At 52.3% G+C, this 18,014-nt stretch overlaps 1 protein-coding gene and 1 pseudogene across 1 annotated transcript; both read left to right on the top strand.

Moving 5' to 3' along the window:
- Positions 1 to 49: 49 nt before the first annotated feature.
- On the top strand, positions 50 to 2,172 carry LOC141581754 (somatotropin-like; annotated as a pseudogene).
- A 3,337-nt stretch (positions 2,173 to 5,509) lies between these two features.
- LOC141581753 (somatotropin-like) lies at positions 5,510 to 16,680 on the top strand. Its single transcript, XM_074388013.1, has 6 exons — positions 5,510 to 5,563; positions 9,754 to 9,914; positions 14,917 to 15,081; positions 15,343 to 15,529; positions 16,387 to 16,496; positions 16,582 to 16,680. Exons 1-6 carry the CDS (start codon positions 5,554 to 5,556, stop codon positions 16,678 to 16,680), a joined length of 732 nt encoding a protein of 243 aa, XP_074244114.1. The 5' UTR covers positions 5,510 to 5,553.
- The last annotated feature ends 1,334 nt before the right edge of the window (positions 16,681 to 18,014 follow it).

Genomic DNA, 18,014 nt, shown 5'->3' with positions numbered 1-18,014 from the left:
AAGGTTTGAGTCTCCTCACAAGCTTTGGGACTCAGAACGCACCCGCCAAATGATGCCTTATGCAGCCGTGGAAACCCCTCCTTCTTTCTCTCCTTCCCGTTTCCAGATCTGTATGGAGCTTATCCAGTTGGTGGGTAGAGGGGAACCACGCAGGTAGGAGGAAAGGGATATGATAGAGAGTGGGATGGGGTTCGTGTGGGTCTCGAGGACTGGCTATGCTGACATCCTTTCCCGCCTTCAGATTGGCCAGCATGGCATGCTGCCAGAGGGCACCCACCTGCCCCTTAAAGAGAGGCCAGGATGTGTGGTGCCTCTGCCTGTCACTCTGTGTACAAACCTCACAGCGCTGGTGACGGTGGAAAGGGAAACATGACAAGCCAGGGAGCATGATACCAGCATGTGTGGGAGAAGCTTCTAAATTACCCACTAGCACAGGCATGTCCGTGACCCTCCCTTGCCCACACATACATAGAAACAGGTGGGGGCCAGCAGGGAGAGAGAAGGGGACAGGGTATAAAAGGGCCCGCTAGAGACCAGCTCCAGGATCCCAAGACCCAACCCCCCAAACCACGGAGAGTCCTGTGGACAGCTCACCTAGCTGCAATGGCTGCAAGTAAGGGTCCCTAAAATCGCTTTCTGCATTATATGTCCTGAGGGGAGAGGCGGGGCCCTGTAGGTGGGACGGGGGCACAAATCTTCAGGTTTGGGCTTCTGAATGTGGGTATTGCCATCTAAGCCCTGATAGTTGGCCAGTCTCAGAATGTTCCTGGTCCCTGGAGGGAGAGACAAAAAAGGAACAGCCCCTGAGCCAGAGCACTGCCCTCTGGCTCTCCGGCTCCCTCCCATGCCCTCTGGTTTCTCCCTAGTCTCCCGGGCATCCCTGCTCCTGGTTTCACCCTGCTCTGTCTGCCCTGGCTTCCAGAGGCTGGTGCCCTCACAACAATGCCCGTATCCTCTCTTTATGACTATGCTGTGATGCGCACCGATCGCCTGAACCAGCTGGCCTTTGACATCTTCCATAAGTTTGTAAGCTCTTGACAATGGATGCACGTCAGGGTTGGCAAGAAGGGGTGACTTTGCCTTGCTGGGAAGTAATGGGAGGAGACTAAAGAGCTCAGAATTGTTTTCTGAATCAAAGATGCAGGCAGATGAGCATACACTGAGTGGGGTCCCAGAAAAGGAACAATGAGAGCTGGTCACCAGCATAGATATTGATGGGCGGTCCTTCTCCTAGGAAGAAGCTCGTAGCCCGGAGGAAAAGAATGATTTGTACTGCTTTAACCCGAAGACCTCCCTTTGCATCTCAGCGTCTGTCCCAACACCCACTAACAAACAGGAAACTCTGCAGAAATCTGTGAGTGGCCACCCTCTCCACCAGCCAGGGACAGGGGAGGCCTGTGGTTACAGTCCCCGGGCAGCCCACCCACTGCCGGTCTTTCCCCTGCAGAACCTAGAGCTGCTCCGTACCTCCCTGCTGCTCATCCAGCTGTGGCTCAATCCCGTGCAGTCCCTCAGCAGTGTCTTTGGCAACAGCCCACTGAACAGTTTCTTAAACAGCTTCACCTGTAAGTACCTGAAGGACCTAGAGGAAGTCATCCAAACTCTGATGGGGGTGAGGGTGGCACCAGGGGTCCCCAGTCCTGGGCCGCACTGGCTTCCAGAGCTGGGGGTAAGAAACACTGCTGCTCACTTTTTAGCAGTCAGGCCCTGACCCAAGAGAACTCAGCTTATTCTTCGTTTCCACTCATGAATCCTCCAGCCCTTTCTCTACACCTGGGAGCCTTGGAGGGGCGGGAGGAGAAAGAATGAGTGAGAGAGGGAGGGAACAGTGTCCAAGCGCTTGGCCTCTCCTTCTCTTCCTTCACTTTGCAGAAGCTGGAAGATGGCAGCCCCCGGACTGGGGAGATCTTCAGGCAGACCTACGACATTTTTGACATCAACTTGCGCAATGATGACGCACGGCTCAAGAATTACAAACTGCTCTACTGCTTTCAGAGAGACATGAAAACACTTGCAACATTCCTGCGCATTGTGCAGTGCCGCTCTGTGGAGGGCGGCTGTGCCTTCTACCTGCCAGGTGGCATCCCTTAGACCCCCTCACCAGTGCCTCTCCTGCCCCCAAACGGTGGCACTCCAGTGTCCACCAGCCCTATCCTAATAAAATCAGTTGTATTTGCATCATTTTGTCTGACTAAGTGCCTTCTCTAATATTAAGGGGTGGATGGGGGTATAGAGCAGGGGGCAGGTTGGGAAGACAACCTGCATGGCTGTGGGGTCTATGGGGAGCCAGGCCCCTGAAACATAAAGGACTTGACCCTTCCTGGGCCAGAAGGAAGCTGGCACATGACTGCTGTCCATTACTCATTGAGGCCACTCCACCAGGTCAGTGCTCCCAGCTTGCTGGTCACAGCTCACCAGTCATCCCAGTGATGACTTGAAAGCATTTTTTCCTCTCCAACCGTCACCAGCACCACCAAACCTAGCCCAGCAGAGTGAGAAGAAATGAAAACAAGACAGGCTGTTAAGGGCAGAGGCAAAAATTCCCCAAAATCTGAGAAAACAATGTCACAGAATTCCCTTTGTGCAGAAGAATTTTAAGATGAATATTCCTTAAGCCGAACTACACTTGGGAAATGAGAACGATGCGAAAATGAGTTTAAAACATAGAGAACCAGAGCATTTGGGAACTGAATTAGGGCAAAGGAAGTGGAAGACACATTTTATTTCAAGTTGTAAATGAAGGTGCCAACAGGTGCCAGATAGATAACAACGTAAGCAACAAGGACCGGATGGGAAGGGATAAATCCCAGCTGATACTCGCTTCCCTTAGGAAGATGCAACACAGAGGGCTGGGAACCAGCATCACCTGCAGAACTCACAGGCCACATCTAAGTCCCCAGCACTGGCTAAAAGGCCCTGTCATGGGGGCTCCATGTCCCAGTTGACATTGGAGAAAGGATGGTGGGGGACGCAGAAAGCTACGTGGAGCTCAGGGACCCTCCTCCATTCCCACCTGGCTCCTCCACTCTGGTGGTGCTGGAAGGAGCAGGGGTAAGTTGTGTCTCCACCCTCCCAGTGACCCCATGTTTCTCAGAGCTGGTATCATTGATGACATCCCTCTGGGGTCCTCCCACAGGCCTACCTAGAGAACAGCCCACAGCCCAGTGTTCTCCCAGCAGATGATGAATCTGGGGTGCTGGTTGGGTTATACTTCCGGAATGATGGCAGAAAATGAGCTCCGTCTTCTGCTCTGAAAAGGGGGAGGTGGCAGGGCCCAGCATTCACATCCTAGACCACAGGGGTGTGGGTTTTCAATGTTGGTTGGCAACACCACAGCCAACCACTTCTAGAAGCATTTGCTTGTTCACTTGCTTGTGTTTCTACAGCGTCACATGCTCAATGCCCTTAAACTCAGGGGTGGAAGATTTCAGGGCAGGAGAGGGGGTTCTTTCCTGCTCTCATCTCTGGGGGCATCTGATGCTTGTGACCTCCAGATGATACTGAAACAGCCCCAACCCTGGGCACCAGGAGACAGGAGGCTCAGTCCTGGCCGTCTCTGCTTTTGCCTTGTCCTGCTGTGAGGTTTCCACAAGGCACCCAGTGCCACTGGGCCATTCTCACCTGGGAATTGAGGGAGAACAATCTGCCTCTTAATAAAGAACAAAATGAAGGAAGGGCCACTTGTGTTGGGGGCAGGATCCCTGAACTCAGAGAAATTTAGAAGCTGAAATAACTGGATTGGGAGCAGTGACTCACAAATGTAATCTCAGCACTTAGGAGGCCATGGCATGTGGATCAACTGAAGGCAGTTGTTTGAGACCAGCCTGACGAACATGGTGAAACCCCATATCCAGCAAAAAGTACAAACACTAGCCCAACATAGTGTTTGGTGCCCATAATCCCAGGTACTCAAGAGGCTGAGGTGGGAGAATCACTTGAACCCAGGAGGCAGAGGTTGAAGTGAGCCAAGATCATGCCACTGTACTTGAGGCTGGGTGACAGAATGAGACTCCATCAGAAAAAAAAAAAGAAGCCCGAATAACTAAATAACTAGCAGCACCACACAGCCTGCTCTGGAGAAAGAACTCTTCTTTTTTCTTTTTTTAAGCTGGAGTTCTGCTGTGTCACCAAGTCCTGAGTGTAGAGGTGGGATCTTGGCTCACTGCAACCTCTGCCTCCTGTGTTCAAGGGATTCTCCCACCTCAACCACCCTCCCGCCCCCAACAACTAACTGGGATTATAGGCATGGGTGACTATGCACGGCTAATTTTGCTATTTTTAATAGAGATGGCATTTTGCCATAATCAGGCAGGACATAAATTGCTGATCTCAAATGATTCACCCACCTCAGCCTCCCAAAGTGCTGGGATTACAGGTGTTAACCACCATGCCTTGCCTGAAGACAGGACTTTAAATGACACAATGTGGGAAGAGCAAGGTTGTGAAGACCTGCCCTGGCTGGGGTAGCTCATGCAAGTCAGTCTCTCTGAGCCTCAGTCTCTTATCTGTGAAATGGGATGTCATTACAGCTCCTTCACAAGACAAGTGGCAGGTCAGTTGTGAGAATGCACAGGCAGGCCCTTTGCAACTGGATAAGGTCCATACAGATCTGGAAAGGGGAAGGAGAGAAAGAAGGAGGGGTTTACACGGCTGCATAAGGCATCATTTGGCGGGTGCGTTCTGAGTCCCAAAGCTTGTGAGGAGACTCAAACCTTCAAGAGCTCTTCCAACTTTGAGATTCTCTGATGGTTTCAGGGCTATGGGAGGACGCGCTTGTGGTTCATGTCTGTTGCTGGGATTTCTGTTTCTTGGTTTGTATCTCTGCTGCAGGTCCAAGGAGCTGGGGTAATACCCTGAGTCTGGGTTCTTCCTACCCACCGACCTGCAGGAGCCCCAATGCTCAGGAAGAGGAGGGCCAAGAATGGGGTCGGTTCCCTCTAGTGGTCAATGTTAGCACTGCATCCAGCTGCCTCAGGCGGGCCCAGGACTCAGCAAAAGTGGAATTCAGGTCTGAATCATACCCGGAACCCCCAGAATCTATTGGCTGTGGTTGGCCCCTTTTCCCAGCACACACTCTCTCTGCTGGGACGACGGGAACCATGCGGGGAGAGGAAAGGGATAGGACAGAGAGTGGGATGGGGTCCGTGTGGGTCTCCAGGACTGGCTATCCTGACATCCTTGACAGCCTTCAGGTTGGCCACCATGACATTCTGCCAGAGGATACCTACCTATCCCTTAAAGAGAGGCCAGGATGGCTGGTGCCTCTGGCTGACACTCTGTACACAACCCTGACAGCGCTGGTGACGGTGGGAAGGGAAAGAAGACAAGCCAGGGGGCATGATACCAGCATGTATAGGAGTAACTTCTAAATTATCCATTAGCACAGGCACGTCCGTGGCCCCCCTTGCATGAACGTGCATAGAAACAGGTGGGGGCCAGCGGGCAGAGAGAAGGGGCGAGGGTATAAAAGGGCCCACGAGAGACCAGATCCAGGATCCGAAGACCCAACTCCCCAAACCACGGAGAGTCCTGTGGACAGCTCACCTCGCTGCAATGGCTGCAGGTAAGGGTCCCTAAAATCCCTTTCGGCATTATATGTCCTGACTGAGAGGTGCCCTGTAGATGGAACGGGGGCACTAACCCTCAGATTTGGGGCTTCTGAATGTGAGTATCACCATCTAAGCCCAGATATTTGGCCAATCTCAGAATGTTCCTGGTCCCTGAGGGTGACCTTTGCAGAAGCTGGAAGATGGCAGCCCCCAGACTGGGGAGTTCTTCAGGCAGACCTACAGGAAATTTGACAGAAATTCGCAGAATGATGACGCATTGCTCAAGAACTACGGGCTGCTCTACTGCTTCCGGAAGGACATGGACATGGTCGAGACGTTCCTGCGCATTGTGCAGTGCCGCTTTGTGAAGGGCAGCTGTGGCTTCTAGCTACTGGGTGGCATCCCTGTGACCCTTTCCTATTGCCTCTCCTGGCCCCAGAAGGTGGCACTCCAGTGTCCACCAACCCTGTCCTAATAATATTAAGTTGCATCATTTTGTCTGACTAGATGTTCCTCTCTAATATTATGGGGTGGGGTGGGGTATGGAGCAAGGGGCAGGTTGGGAAGACAACCTGCAGGGCCTGTGGGGTCTATTGGGAACCAGGCCGCTGAAACATAATGAACTTGATCTTCCTGGCTAGAAGAAAGCCGGCACAGCACTGCTGTCTGTTACTCACTGAGGCCACTCCACCAGGTCAGTGCTCCCAGCTTGCTGGTCACAGCCCACTGGTCATCCCAGTGATGATGTGAAGGCATTTCTTCCCCATCCATCACCAGCAGCACCAAACCTAGCCCCCCAGGAGTGGGAATCAATGAAAACAGGACAGGCTATTAAGTGCAGAAGCAAAAATTCCCTAAAAAGTGAGAAAACAATGTCTTGGAATTACTTGTGTGCAGAAGAATTTTAAGATAGATATTCCTTAACCGCAACTACGCTTGGGAAATGAGAACAATGCAAAAATGACTTTGAGACATAAAGAACGAGAGCATTTGGGATCTGAATTAGGGTAAGAAAGTGGAAGAGACATTTTATTTGGATTTCCAAATGCAGTGCCAGCAGGTGCCACAGCCCCCAGACCTCTCTCTCCTTCTCACAGTCTATCGCAACAACCACCAGCAAAAAGGAAACTCAGACATATAACAACAAAGGCAGTGGAGGCTGGATGGGAGGGATAAATCCCAGCTGATACTCACTTCCCGTAGCGGGATGCAACACAGAGTTGTGGGAACCAGCACCACCTGCAGAACTCACAGTCCACATCTAAGTCCCCTGCACTGGCTAAAAGGCCCTGTCATGGGGGCTCCATGTCCCGGTTGACATTGGAGGAAGGATGGTGGGGGACGCAGAAAGCTACGTGGAGCTCAGGGACCCTCCTCCATTCCCACCTGGCTCCTCCTCTCTGGTGGTGCTGGAAGGAGCAGGGGTAAGTGGTGTCTCCACCCTCCCAGTGACCCCATGTTTCTCAGAGCTGGTATCATTGATGACATCCCTCTCGGGTCCTCCCACAGGCCTGCCTGGAGAACAGCCCACAGCCCAGTGCCCTCCCAGCAGATGATGAGTCTGGGGTGCTGGTCGGGTTGTGCTTCAGGAATGACGGCAGAAAATGAGTTCCCTCTTCTCCTTCGAAAAGGGGGAGGTGGCAGGGCCCAACATTCACATCCTAGACCACAGGGGTGTGGGTTTTCAATGTCGATTGGCAACACCACTGCCAACCACTTCTAGAAGCGTTTGCTTGTTTGCTTGCTTGTGTTTCTACAGTGTCTCATGCTGGATGCCCTTAAACTCAGGGGTGGAAGATTTCAGGGCAGGAGAGGGGGTTCTTTCCTGCTCTCATCTCTGGGGGCATCTGATGCTTGTGACCTCCAGATGATATTGAAACCCTGGGCACCAGGAGACAGGAGGCTCAGTCTTAGTCTTCTCTGCCTTCGCCTTGTCCTGCTGCAAGGTTTCCACAAGGCACCCCGTGCCACTGGGCCATTCTCACCTGGGAATTGAGGGAGAACAATCTGCCCCTTAGAGAATGACAAAATGAGGCAAAGCGCTGCTTGTGTTGGGGGCAGGATCCCTGAACTCAGAGAAATATAGAAGTTGAAATAACTGCGTTGGATCTCAGTACTGTGGGAGGCCAAGGCAGGCAGATCACCTGAAGTCAGGAGTTCAAGGCCAGACTGGCCAACATGGTGAAACTCCATCTTTACTAAAAAAAGTATAAAAATTTGCCTGGCATAGTGGTAGGAGCATATAATCTGAACTACTCAGGAGGCAGAGGTTGTTGAAACCTTGATTGCAGGAGGCAGAGGTTGCAGTGAGTGAAGATCATGCCTCTGCACTCTAGCCTTGGTGACACAATGAGACTTCGTTTGGAAGAAGGAGGAGAAGAAGCAGAAGGAGGAGGAGGAAGAAGAAGGAGAAGGAGAAGAAGAGGAAGAGTAGGAGGAGGATGAACAAGAGCCAGCAGAAATAACTAAAGGAATAGCACCATGCCACCTGCACTGGGGAAAGGACTTGTTTCTTTCTTTCTTTCTTTCTTCTTTCTTTCTTTCTTTTGAGATGGAGTTCTGCTCTGGCACCCAGGCTGGAGTGTAGTGACACAATATTGGCTCACTGCAAACTCTGCCTCCTAGGTTCAATGATTCTCCCATTTCACCCTTCGGAGTAGCTGGGATTACAGGCATGGGCCACCATGCACAGCAATGTGTGTATTTTTAGTAGAGATACAGTTTTGCCATGTTGACCAGTCTGGTCGTGAACTCCTGACCCCAAGTGATCCACTCACCTCAGACTCCCAAAATGCTGGGATTACAGGTGTTAACCACCATGCCCAGGTTGGAGAAAGGACTTTGAATGACACAATGTGGGAAGAGCAAGCTTGTGGAGTTCTGCTGCCCTGGCTGGGGTAGCTCATGCAAGTCAGTCTCTCTGAGCCTGAGACTCTTGATCTGTGAAATGGGATGATCATAACAGCTCCTTCACAAGACAAGTGGCAGGTCAGATGTGAGAATGCACAGGCAGACCCTTTGCAACCCGATAAACTCCATTGAGATCTGCAAAGGAGGAGGAGAAAAAGCAGGAGCGGGTTCCATGGCTGCATAGGGCATCCTTCAGTGTGATGTGTTCTGAGTCCCAAAGCTCGGGAAGAGACTCAAACCTTCAAGAGCTCTTCCAACTTTGAGATTCTCTGATGGATTCAGGGCGATGGGAGGAAGCGCTTGTGGTTTATGTCTGTTGCCGGGATTTCTGTTTCTTGGTTTGTATCTGCCTCCGTCTGGGTTCTTTGTTCCCACAGAACTGCGGGAGCCCCAAGGCTCAGGGAACGTGGAGGGCAAAGAATGTGATTGATTCCCTCTAGTGGTCGGTGTCAGCACTGCATCCAGCTGCCTCAGGCAGGCCCAGGAGGACTCGGCAAAAGTGGAATTGAGAATCTATTGGCTGTATTGGCTCCTTTTCCCAGCACACACTCTCTCTAGTGGGTAGAGGGGAACCACGCAGGGAGGAGGAAAGTGATAGGATAGAGAGTGGGAGGGGGTCCGTGTGGGTCTCAAGGACTGGCTATGCTGACATCATTGACCGCCTTCAGGTTGGCCAGCATGGCATGCTGCCAGAGGGCACCCACCTGCCCCTTAAAGAGAGGCCAGGATGGGTGGTGCCTCTGGCTGGCACTCTGTGTACAACCCTCACAGCGCTGGTGACGGTGGGCGGGAAAAAATGACAAGCCATGGGGGCATGATACCAGCATGTGTAGGAGAAGCTTCTAAATTATCCACTAGCACAGGCATGTCCGTTACCCTCCCTTGCCCACACATACATAGAAACAGGTGGGGGCCAGCAGGGAGAGAGAAGGGGACAGGGTATAAAAGGGCCCGCTAGAGACCAGCTCCAGGATCCCAAGACCCAACTCCCCAAACCACGGAGAGTCCTGTGGACAGCTCACCTAGCTGCAATGGCTGCAGGTAAGGGTCCCTAAAATCCCTTTCAGTATTATATGTCCTGAGGGGAGTGGCAGTGCCCTGTAGATCGGACGGTAGCACGATTCCTCAGGTTTGGGCTTCTGAATGTGGGTATTGCCATCTAAGCCCAGATAGTTGGCCAGTCTCAGAATGTTCCTGGTCCCTGGAGGGAGAGACAAAAAAGGAACAGCCCCTGAGCAAGAGCACTGCCCTCTGGCTCTCCGGCTCCCTCCCATGCCCTCTGGTTGCTCCCTAGTCTCCCGGGCATCCCTGCTCCTGGCTTTCACCCTGCTCTGCCTGCCCTGGCTTGGAGAGGCCAGTGCCTTCTCAACAATGCGCGTATCCTCACTTTATGACTATGCTGTGATGCGTGCCCATCGCCTCAACCAGCTGGCCATTGACATCTACCAGAAGTTTGTAAGCTCTTGACAAACGGATGCATGTCAGGGTTGGCAGGGAGGGGTGACTTTGCCTTGCTGGGAAGTAATAGGAGGAGATGAAGGAGCTCAGGATTGTTTTCTGAATCGAAGATGCAGGCAGATGAGCATACAGTGAGTGGGGTCCAAACAAAGGAACAATGGGAGCTGGTCACCAGCATAGATATTGATGGGCGGTGCTTCTCCTAGGAAGACGCTCGTAGCCCGGAGGAACAGAAGGATTTCTCCCGGTATAAAGCCACGACCTGCGTTTGCGTCTTATCGTGTGTTCCAACACCCACTAATAAACACGAAACTCTGCAGGAATCTGTGAGTGGCCACCCTCTCCCCAGGCACGGTTGGAGGAGGCCTGTGGTCACAGCCCCGGGCAGCCCACCCACTGACGGTCTTTCCCCTGCAGAGCCTAGACCTGCTCCGCATCTCCCTGCTGCTCATCCAGATGTGGCTCAAGCCCGTGCAGTCCCTCAGCAGTGCCTTTGTTGGCAGCAGCCCACTGCATAGATTCTTAGACAACTTCATCTATGAGTACCTGAAGGAGCTAGGGGAAGCCATCCCAGTTATGATGCTGGTGAGGGTGGAACCAGGAGTCCCCAGTCGTGGGGCCCCACTGGCTTCCCGAGCTGGGGGAAAGAAACGCTGCTGCTCTCTTGTTAGCACTCAGGTCCTGACCAAGAGAACTCAGCTTATTCTTCGTTTCCACTCGTGAATCCTCCAGCCCTTTCTCTACACCCTGGAGCCTTGGAGGGGCGGGAGGAGAAAGAATGAGTGAGAGAGGGAGGGAACAGTGTCCAAGCGCTTGGCCTCTCCTTCTCTTCCTTCACTTTGCAGAGGCTGGACGACGGCAGACCCCAGGCTCGGGAGATCTTCAGGCAGACCCACAAGGCTGAAAACTTGCACAACACTGACGCACTGCTCGAGAACTACGGGCTCCTCTACTGCTTCCAGAGAGACATGAACAAGCTCGCAACATTCCTGCGAGTTGTGCAGTGCCGCTCTGTGAAGGACCGCTGTAGCCTCTAGCTGCCGGGTGGCAATCCTGAGACCCCTCCCCAATGCCTCTCCTGGCCCCAAAAGGTGGCACTCCAGTGTCCACCAGCTCTATCCTAATAAAATTAGGTTGCATCATTTTGTCCGACTAAGTGTTCGTCTCTAATATTATGGGGTGGGTGGGGGTATAGAGCAGGGGGCAGGTTGGGAAGACAACCTGCATGGCTGTGGGGTCTATGGGGACCCAGGCCCCTGAAACATAAAGGACTTGACTGTTCCTGGGCCAGAAGGAAGCTGGCACATGACTGCTGTCCATTACTCACTGAGGCCACTCCACCAGGTCAGTGCTCCCAGCTTGCTGGTCAAGCTCACCAGTCATCCCAGTGATGACTTGAAAGCATTTTTTCCTCTCCAACCGTCACCAGCACCACCAAACCTAGCCCAGCAGAGTGAGAAGAAATGAAAACAAGACAGGCTGTTAAGTGCAGAGGCAAAAATTGCCAAAACATGAGAAAAAAATGTCATAGAATCCCGTGTGTGCAGAAAATCATAAGACGAATATTCCTTAAGGCCAACTACCCTTGGAAAATGAGAACGATGCAAAAATGAGTTTGAGATGTACAGAACCAGAGCATTTGGGATCCGAATTAGGGCAAGAAAGTCGAAGAGATATTTTATTTGGATTTCCAAATGCAGTGCCAGCAGGTGCCACAGCCCCCAGACCTCCCTCTCCTTCTCACAGTCTATTCCAACAACCGTCAGCAAAAAGGAAACAGATAGATAACAACGGAGGCAGTGGGGGCTGGATGGGAGGGATAAATCCCAGCTGATACTCACTTCCTGTAGCGGCATGCAACACAGAGTTGTGGGAACCAGCAACACATGCAGAACTCACAGACCATATCTAAGTCCCCAGCACCGGCTAAAAGGCCCTGTCATGGGGACTCCATGTCCCAGTTGACATTGGAGGAAGGATGGCAGGAGACACAGAAAACTACGTGGAGCTCTGGGACCCTCCTCCATTCCCACCTGGCTCCTCCTCTTTGGTGGTGCTGGAAGGAGCAGGGGTAAGTGGTGTCTCCACCCTCCCAGTGACCCCATGTTTCTCAGAGCTGGTATCATTGACGACATCCCTCTCGGGTCCTCCCACAGGCCTGCCTGGAGAACAGCCCACAGCCCAGTGCCCTCCCAGCAGATGATGAGTCTGGGGTGCTGGTTGGGTTGTGCTTCAGGAATGACAGGAGAAAATGAGCTCCGCCTTTGCTCTGAAAAGGGGGAGGTGGCAGGGCCCAGCATTCACATCCTAGACCACAGGGGTGTGGGTTTTCAGTGTTGGTTGGCAACCCCACTGCCAACCACTTCTAGAAGCGTTTGCTTGTTTTCTTGCTTCTGTTTCTACAGCGTCACATGCTCAATGCCCTTAAACTCAGGGGTGGAAGATTTCAGGGCAGATGAGGGGGTTCTTTCCTGCTCTCATCTCTGGGGGCATCTGATGCTTGTGACCTTCAGATGATATTGAAATAGCCCCAACCCTGGACACCAGGAGACAGGAGGCTCAGTCCTGGCCATCTCTGCCTTCGCCTTGTCCTGCTGCAAGGTTTCCACAAGGCACCCCGTGCCACTGGGCCATTCTCACCTGGGAATTGAGGGAGAACAATCTGCCCCTTAGAGAAGGACAAAATGAGGCAAAGCGCTGCCTGTGTTGGGGGCAGGATCCCTGAACTCAGAGAAATTTAGAAGTTGAAATAACTGGGTCTGATCTCAGTACTTTCGGAGGCCAAGGCAGGCAGATCACCTGAAGTCAGGAGATCAAGGCCAGACTGGCCAGCATGGTGAAACCCCATCTTTACTAACACTGAAAAAGTACAAAAATTAGCCTGGCATAGTGAGGGGCGCCTGTAATCCCAACTACTCAGGAGGCTGAGGTGGAAGGATGCTTTGAATCCAGGAGGCAGAGGTTGCAGTGAGTCAAGATCATGCCACTGCCCTCTAGCCTGGGTGACAGCATGAGACTCCATTTTGAAGAATAAGGAAAAGAAGGAGAAGGAGGAGGAGGTGGAAGAGAAAGGAAGGAAGAAGAAGCAGGAGGAGGGGAAGGAAGAAGAAACAGAAGGAAAAGAAATGGAAGAGGAGGACGAGGAGGAGGAGGAGGGGAAGGAAGAGCCAGCAGAAATAACTAAAGGAATAGCACCATGCTACCTGCACTGGGGAAAGGACTTTTTTCTTTCTTTCTTTCTTTTGTTTTTGAGATAGAGTTCTGCTCTGGCACCCAGGCTGGAGTGCAGTGGCACAATCTTGGCTCACTGCAAACTCTGCCTCCTAGGTTCAAGTGATTCTCCCATTTCAACCTTCAGAGTAGCTGGGATTACAGGCAGGGGCCACCATGCACAGTCAATTTTTGTATTTTTACTAGGGATGGAGCTTTGCCATGTTGATCAGTCTGCTCTTGAACTCCTGACCTCATATGATCCACCCACCTCCATATCCCAAAATGCTGGGATTACAGGTGTTAACCACCATGCCCGGCCTGGAGAAAGGACTTTGAATGACACAGTGTGGGAAGAGCAAGCTTGTGGAGATGTGCTGCCCTGGCTGGGGTAGCTCATGCAAGTCAGTCTCTCTGAGCCACAATCTCTTGATCTGTGAAATGGGATGATCATAATAGCTCCTTCATAAAACAAGTGGCAGGCCACATGTGAGAATGCACAGGCAGGCCCTTTGACACTGGATAAACTCCATACAGCTCTGGAAAGGAGCAGAAGAAAAAGCAGGAGCCGTTTCCATGGCTGCATAGGGCATCCTTCAGTGTGATGTGTTCTGAGTCCCAAAGCTCGGGAGGAGGCTCAAACCTTCAAGAGCTCTTCCAACTTTGAGATTCTCTGATGGATTCAGGGCGATGGGAGGAAGCTCTTGTGGTTTATGTCTGTTGCCGGGATTTCTGTTTCTTGGTTTGTATCTCTGCTTGAGTCTGAATTCTTTGTTCCCACAGAACTGCGGGAGCCCCAAGGCTCAGGGAAAGTCGGGGGCAAAGAATGTGATTGATTCCCTCTAGTGGTCGATGTTAGCACTGCATCCAGCTGCCTCAGGTGGGCCCAGGAGGACTCAGCAAAAGTGGAATTCAGCACTGAATCTTGCCCAGAACCCCTAGCATCTATCGGCTGTGGTTGGCTTTTTTTCCCAGCACACACCCTCTCTGGTGGGTAGAGGGGAACCACACGGTGAGGAGGAAAGGGATAGGATAGAGAGTGGCATGGGGTCCGTGTGGGTCTCAACGATTGGCTATCCTGACATCCTTTCCCGCCTTCAGGTTGACCAGCATGGCATGCTGCCAGATGGCACCCACCTGCCCCTTAAAGAGAGGCCAGAATGACTGATGCCTCTTGTGTACAACTCTCACTGCGCTGGTGACGCTGGAAAGGGAAAAATGAAAGCCAGGGGGCATGATACCAGCATGTGTGGGAGAAGCTTCTAAATTATCCACTAGCACAGGCATGTCTGTGACCCTCCCTTGCCCACACATACATAGAAAGAGGTGGGGGCCAGCAGGGAGAGAGAAGGGGACAGGGTATAAAAGGACCCACGAGAGACCAGCTCCAGGATCCCAAGACCCAACTCCCCAAACCACAGAGAGTCCTGTGGACAGCTCACCTAGCTGTAATTGAAAAGAAGGATTGTTTTCTCAATCAAAGATGCAGGCAGATGAGCATACACTGAGTGGGGTCCCAGAAAAGGAACAATGGGAGCTGGTCACCAGCATAGATATTGATGGGCGGTCCTTCTCCTAGGAAGACGCTCGTAGCCCGAAGGAACAGAAGGATTTCTTCCGGCATAAGCCAGGACCTCCGTTTGCTTCTCAGTGTCTGTCCCAACACCCAATAACAAAGAGGAAGCTCTGCAGAAATCTGTGAGTGGCCACCCTCTCCCCAGCCAGGGATGGCGAGGCCTGCGGTCAGATTTCCCGGGCAGCCCACCCACTGCCGGTCCTTCCCCTGCAGAACCTAGAGCTGCTCCGCATCTCCCTGCTGCTCATCCAGCTGTGGCTCAAGCCCATGCAGTTCCTCAGCAGTGCCTTTGGCGACAGCCCACTGCATAGTTTCTTAAAGAACTTCACCTATGAGTACCTGAAGGACCTAGAGGAAGTCATCCAAACTCTGATGGGGGTGAGGGTGGCACCAGGGGTCCCCAATTCTGGGGCCACACAAGCTTCCAGAGCTGGGGGAAAGAAACGCTGCTGCTCTCTTTTTAGCACTCAGGCCCTGACCCAAGAGAACTCAGCTTATTCTTCGTTTCCACTCGTGAATCCTCCAGCCCTTTCTCTACACCTGGGAGCCTTGGAGGGGCGGGAGGAGAAAGAATGAGTGAGAGAGGGAGGGAACAGTGTCCAAGCGCTTGGCCTCTCCTTCTCTTCCTTCACTTTGCAGAGGCTGGAAGACGGCAGCCCCCGGATGGGGGCGATCTTCAGGCACACCTACAACAAGTTTGACATCAACTTGCACAATGATGACGCACTGCTCAAGAACTACGGGCGGTTCTTCTGCTTCCGGAGAGACACGAACAAGCTCGCAACATTCCTGCGCATTGTGCAGTGCCGCTCTGCGGAGGGCAGCTGTGGCCTCTAGCTGCCGGCTGGCATCCCTGTGACCCTCCCCAGTGCCTCTCCTGTCCCCGAAAGGTAGCACTCCAGTGTCCACCAGCACTACCCTAATAAAATTAAGTTGCATCATTTTGTCCGACTAAGTGCCTTCTCTAATATTATGGGGTGGGTGGGGTATGGAGCGAGGGGCAGGTTGGGAAGACAACCTGCATGGCTGTGGGGTCTATTGGGAGCCAGACCCCTGAAACATAAAGGACTTGGCTCTTCCTGGGCCAGAAGGAAGCTGGCACATGACTGCTGTCCGTTACTCACTGAGACCCCTCCACCAGGTCAGTGCTCCCAGCTTGCTGGTCACAGCTCACCAGTCATCCCAGTGATGACTTGAAAACATTTTTTCCTCTCCAACCGTCACCAGCACCACCAAACCTAGCCCAGCAGTGTGAGAAAAAATGAAAACAAGGCAGGCTGTTAAGTGCAGAGGCAAAAATCCCCCAAAATCTGAGAAAACAATGTCATGGAATTCTGTGAGTGCAGAAGAATTTTAAGACGAATAATCCTTAAGCCGAACTACCCTTAGAAAATGAGAACAATGCAAAAATGAGTTTAAAACATAGAGAATCAGACCTTTTAGAATCTGAATTAAGGCAAGTGGAAGACACATTTTATTTGGGGTTGTAAATGAAGTGCCTACAGGTGCCAGATAGATAACAACGTAAGCAATGAGGACTGGATGGGAAGGGATAAATCCCAGCTGATACTCGCTTCCCTTAGGAAGATGCAGTGGAACCAGCACCACCTGCAGAACTCACCGTCCACATCTAAGTCCCCTGCACTGGCTAAAAGGCCCTGTCATGGGGGCTCCATGTCCCAGTTGACATTGGAGAAAGGATGGTGGGGGACGCAGAAAGCTACGCGGAGCTCAGGGACCCTCCTCCATTCCCACCTGGCTCCTCGTCTCTGGTGGTGCTGGAAGGAGCAGGGGTAAGTGGTATCTCCACCCTCCCAGTGACCCCATGTTTCTCAGAGCTGGTATCATTGATGACATCCCTCTCGGGTCCTCCCACAGGCCTGCCTGGAGAACAGCCCACAGCCCAGTGCCCTCCCAGCAGATGATGAGTCTGGGGTGCTGGTCGGGTTATGCTTCAGGAATGACGGCAGAAAATGAGCTCCGTCTTCTGCTCCGAAAAGAGGGAGGCGGCAGGGCCCAGCATTCACATCCCAGACCACAAGGGTGTGGGTTTTCAATGTTGCTTGGCAACCCCACTGCCAACCACTTCTAGAAGCCTTTGCTTGTTTGCTTGCTTGTGTTTCTACAGTGTCACGTGCTCAATGCCCTTAAACTCAGGGATGGAAGATTTCAGGGCAGGAGAGGGGGTTCTTTCCTGCTCTCATCTCTGGGGGCACTGATGCTTGTGACCTCCAGATGATACTGAAACAGCCCCAACCCTGGGCACCAGGAGACAGGAGGCTCAGTCCTGGTCGTCTCTGCCTTTGCCTTGTTCTGCTTGAGGTTTCCACAAGGGACCCCGTGCCACTGGGCCATTCTCACCTGGGCATTAAGGGAGAACATTCTGCCCCTCATGGAAGAACAAAATGAGGGAAGGGCCGCTTGTGTTGGGGGCAGGATCCCTGAACTCAGAGAAATTTAGAAGCTGAAGAAACTGGATTGGGAGCGGTGACTCACACCTGTAATCTCAGTACTTAGGAGGCCATGGCATGTGGACCACCTGAAGGCAGGAGGTTGAGACCAGCCTGGCCAACATGGTGAAACCCTGTATCCACTGAAAAGTACAAAAACTAGCCCCACATGGTGTTCGGTGCCCGTAATCCCAGCTACTCAGGAGGCGGAGGCGGGAGAATCACCTGAATCCAGGAGGCAGAGGTTGCAGTGAGCCAAGATAATGCCACTGCACTCCAGCCTTGATGAGAGAATGAGACTCCATTTGGAAGAAGAAGGAGAAGGAGGAGGAGGAGGTGAAGGAAGAAGACACAGAAGGAGAAGGAGAAGGAGAAGGAGGAGGAGGAGGAGGAGGAGGAGGAGGAGGAGGAGGAGGAGGAGGAGGGGGGGGGGGGGGGAAGGAAGAGCCAGCAGAAATAACTAAAGGAATAGCACCATGCTATCTGCACTGGGGAAAGGACTTTCTTTCTTTCTTTCTTTCTTTCTTTATTTCTTTCTTTTTTTATTTTTCTGAGATGGAGTTCTGCTCTGGCACCCAGGCTGGAGTACAGTGGCACCATCCTGGCTCATTGCAAATTCTGCCTCCAAGGTTCAAGTGATTCTCCCATTTCACCCTTCGGAGTAGCTGGGATTACAGGCAGGGGCCACCATGCACAGTCAATTTTTGTATTTTTAGTAGAGATACAGTTTTGCCATGTTGACCAGTCTGGTCTTGAACTCCTGACCTCAAGTGACCCACTCACCTCAGCCTCCCAAAATGCTGGGATTACAGGTGTTAACCACCATGCATGGCCTGGAGAAAGGACTTTGAATGACACAAT

The sequence above is a fragment of the Saimiri boliviensis genome, chromosome 17 (genome assembly GCF_048565385.1).
Source record: "Saimiri boliviensis isolate mSaiBol1 chromosome 17, mSaiBol1.pri, whole genome shotgun sequence".
Taxonomy (NCBI): Eukaryota; Metazoa; Chordata; class Mammalia; order Primates; family Cebidae; genus Saimiri; species Saimiri boliviensis.
This window is presented reverse-complemented; position numbering and strand designations above follow the sequence as displayed.

Bases quoted from the DNA above. Each gene is read 5' to 3' on its own strand.
- LOC141581753 (XM_074388013.1), top strand. The intron at 15,530-16,386 runs GTGGCCTCTAGC...TCCATGTCCCAG, and splicing joins CCGCTCTGCGGAGGGCAGCT to TTGACATTGGAGAAAGGATG. The intron at 16,497-16,581 runs GTAAGTGGTATC...GTCCTCCCACAG, and splicing joins TGGTGCTGGAAGGAGCAGGG to GCCTGCCTGGAGAACAGCCC.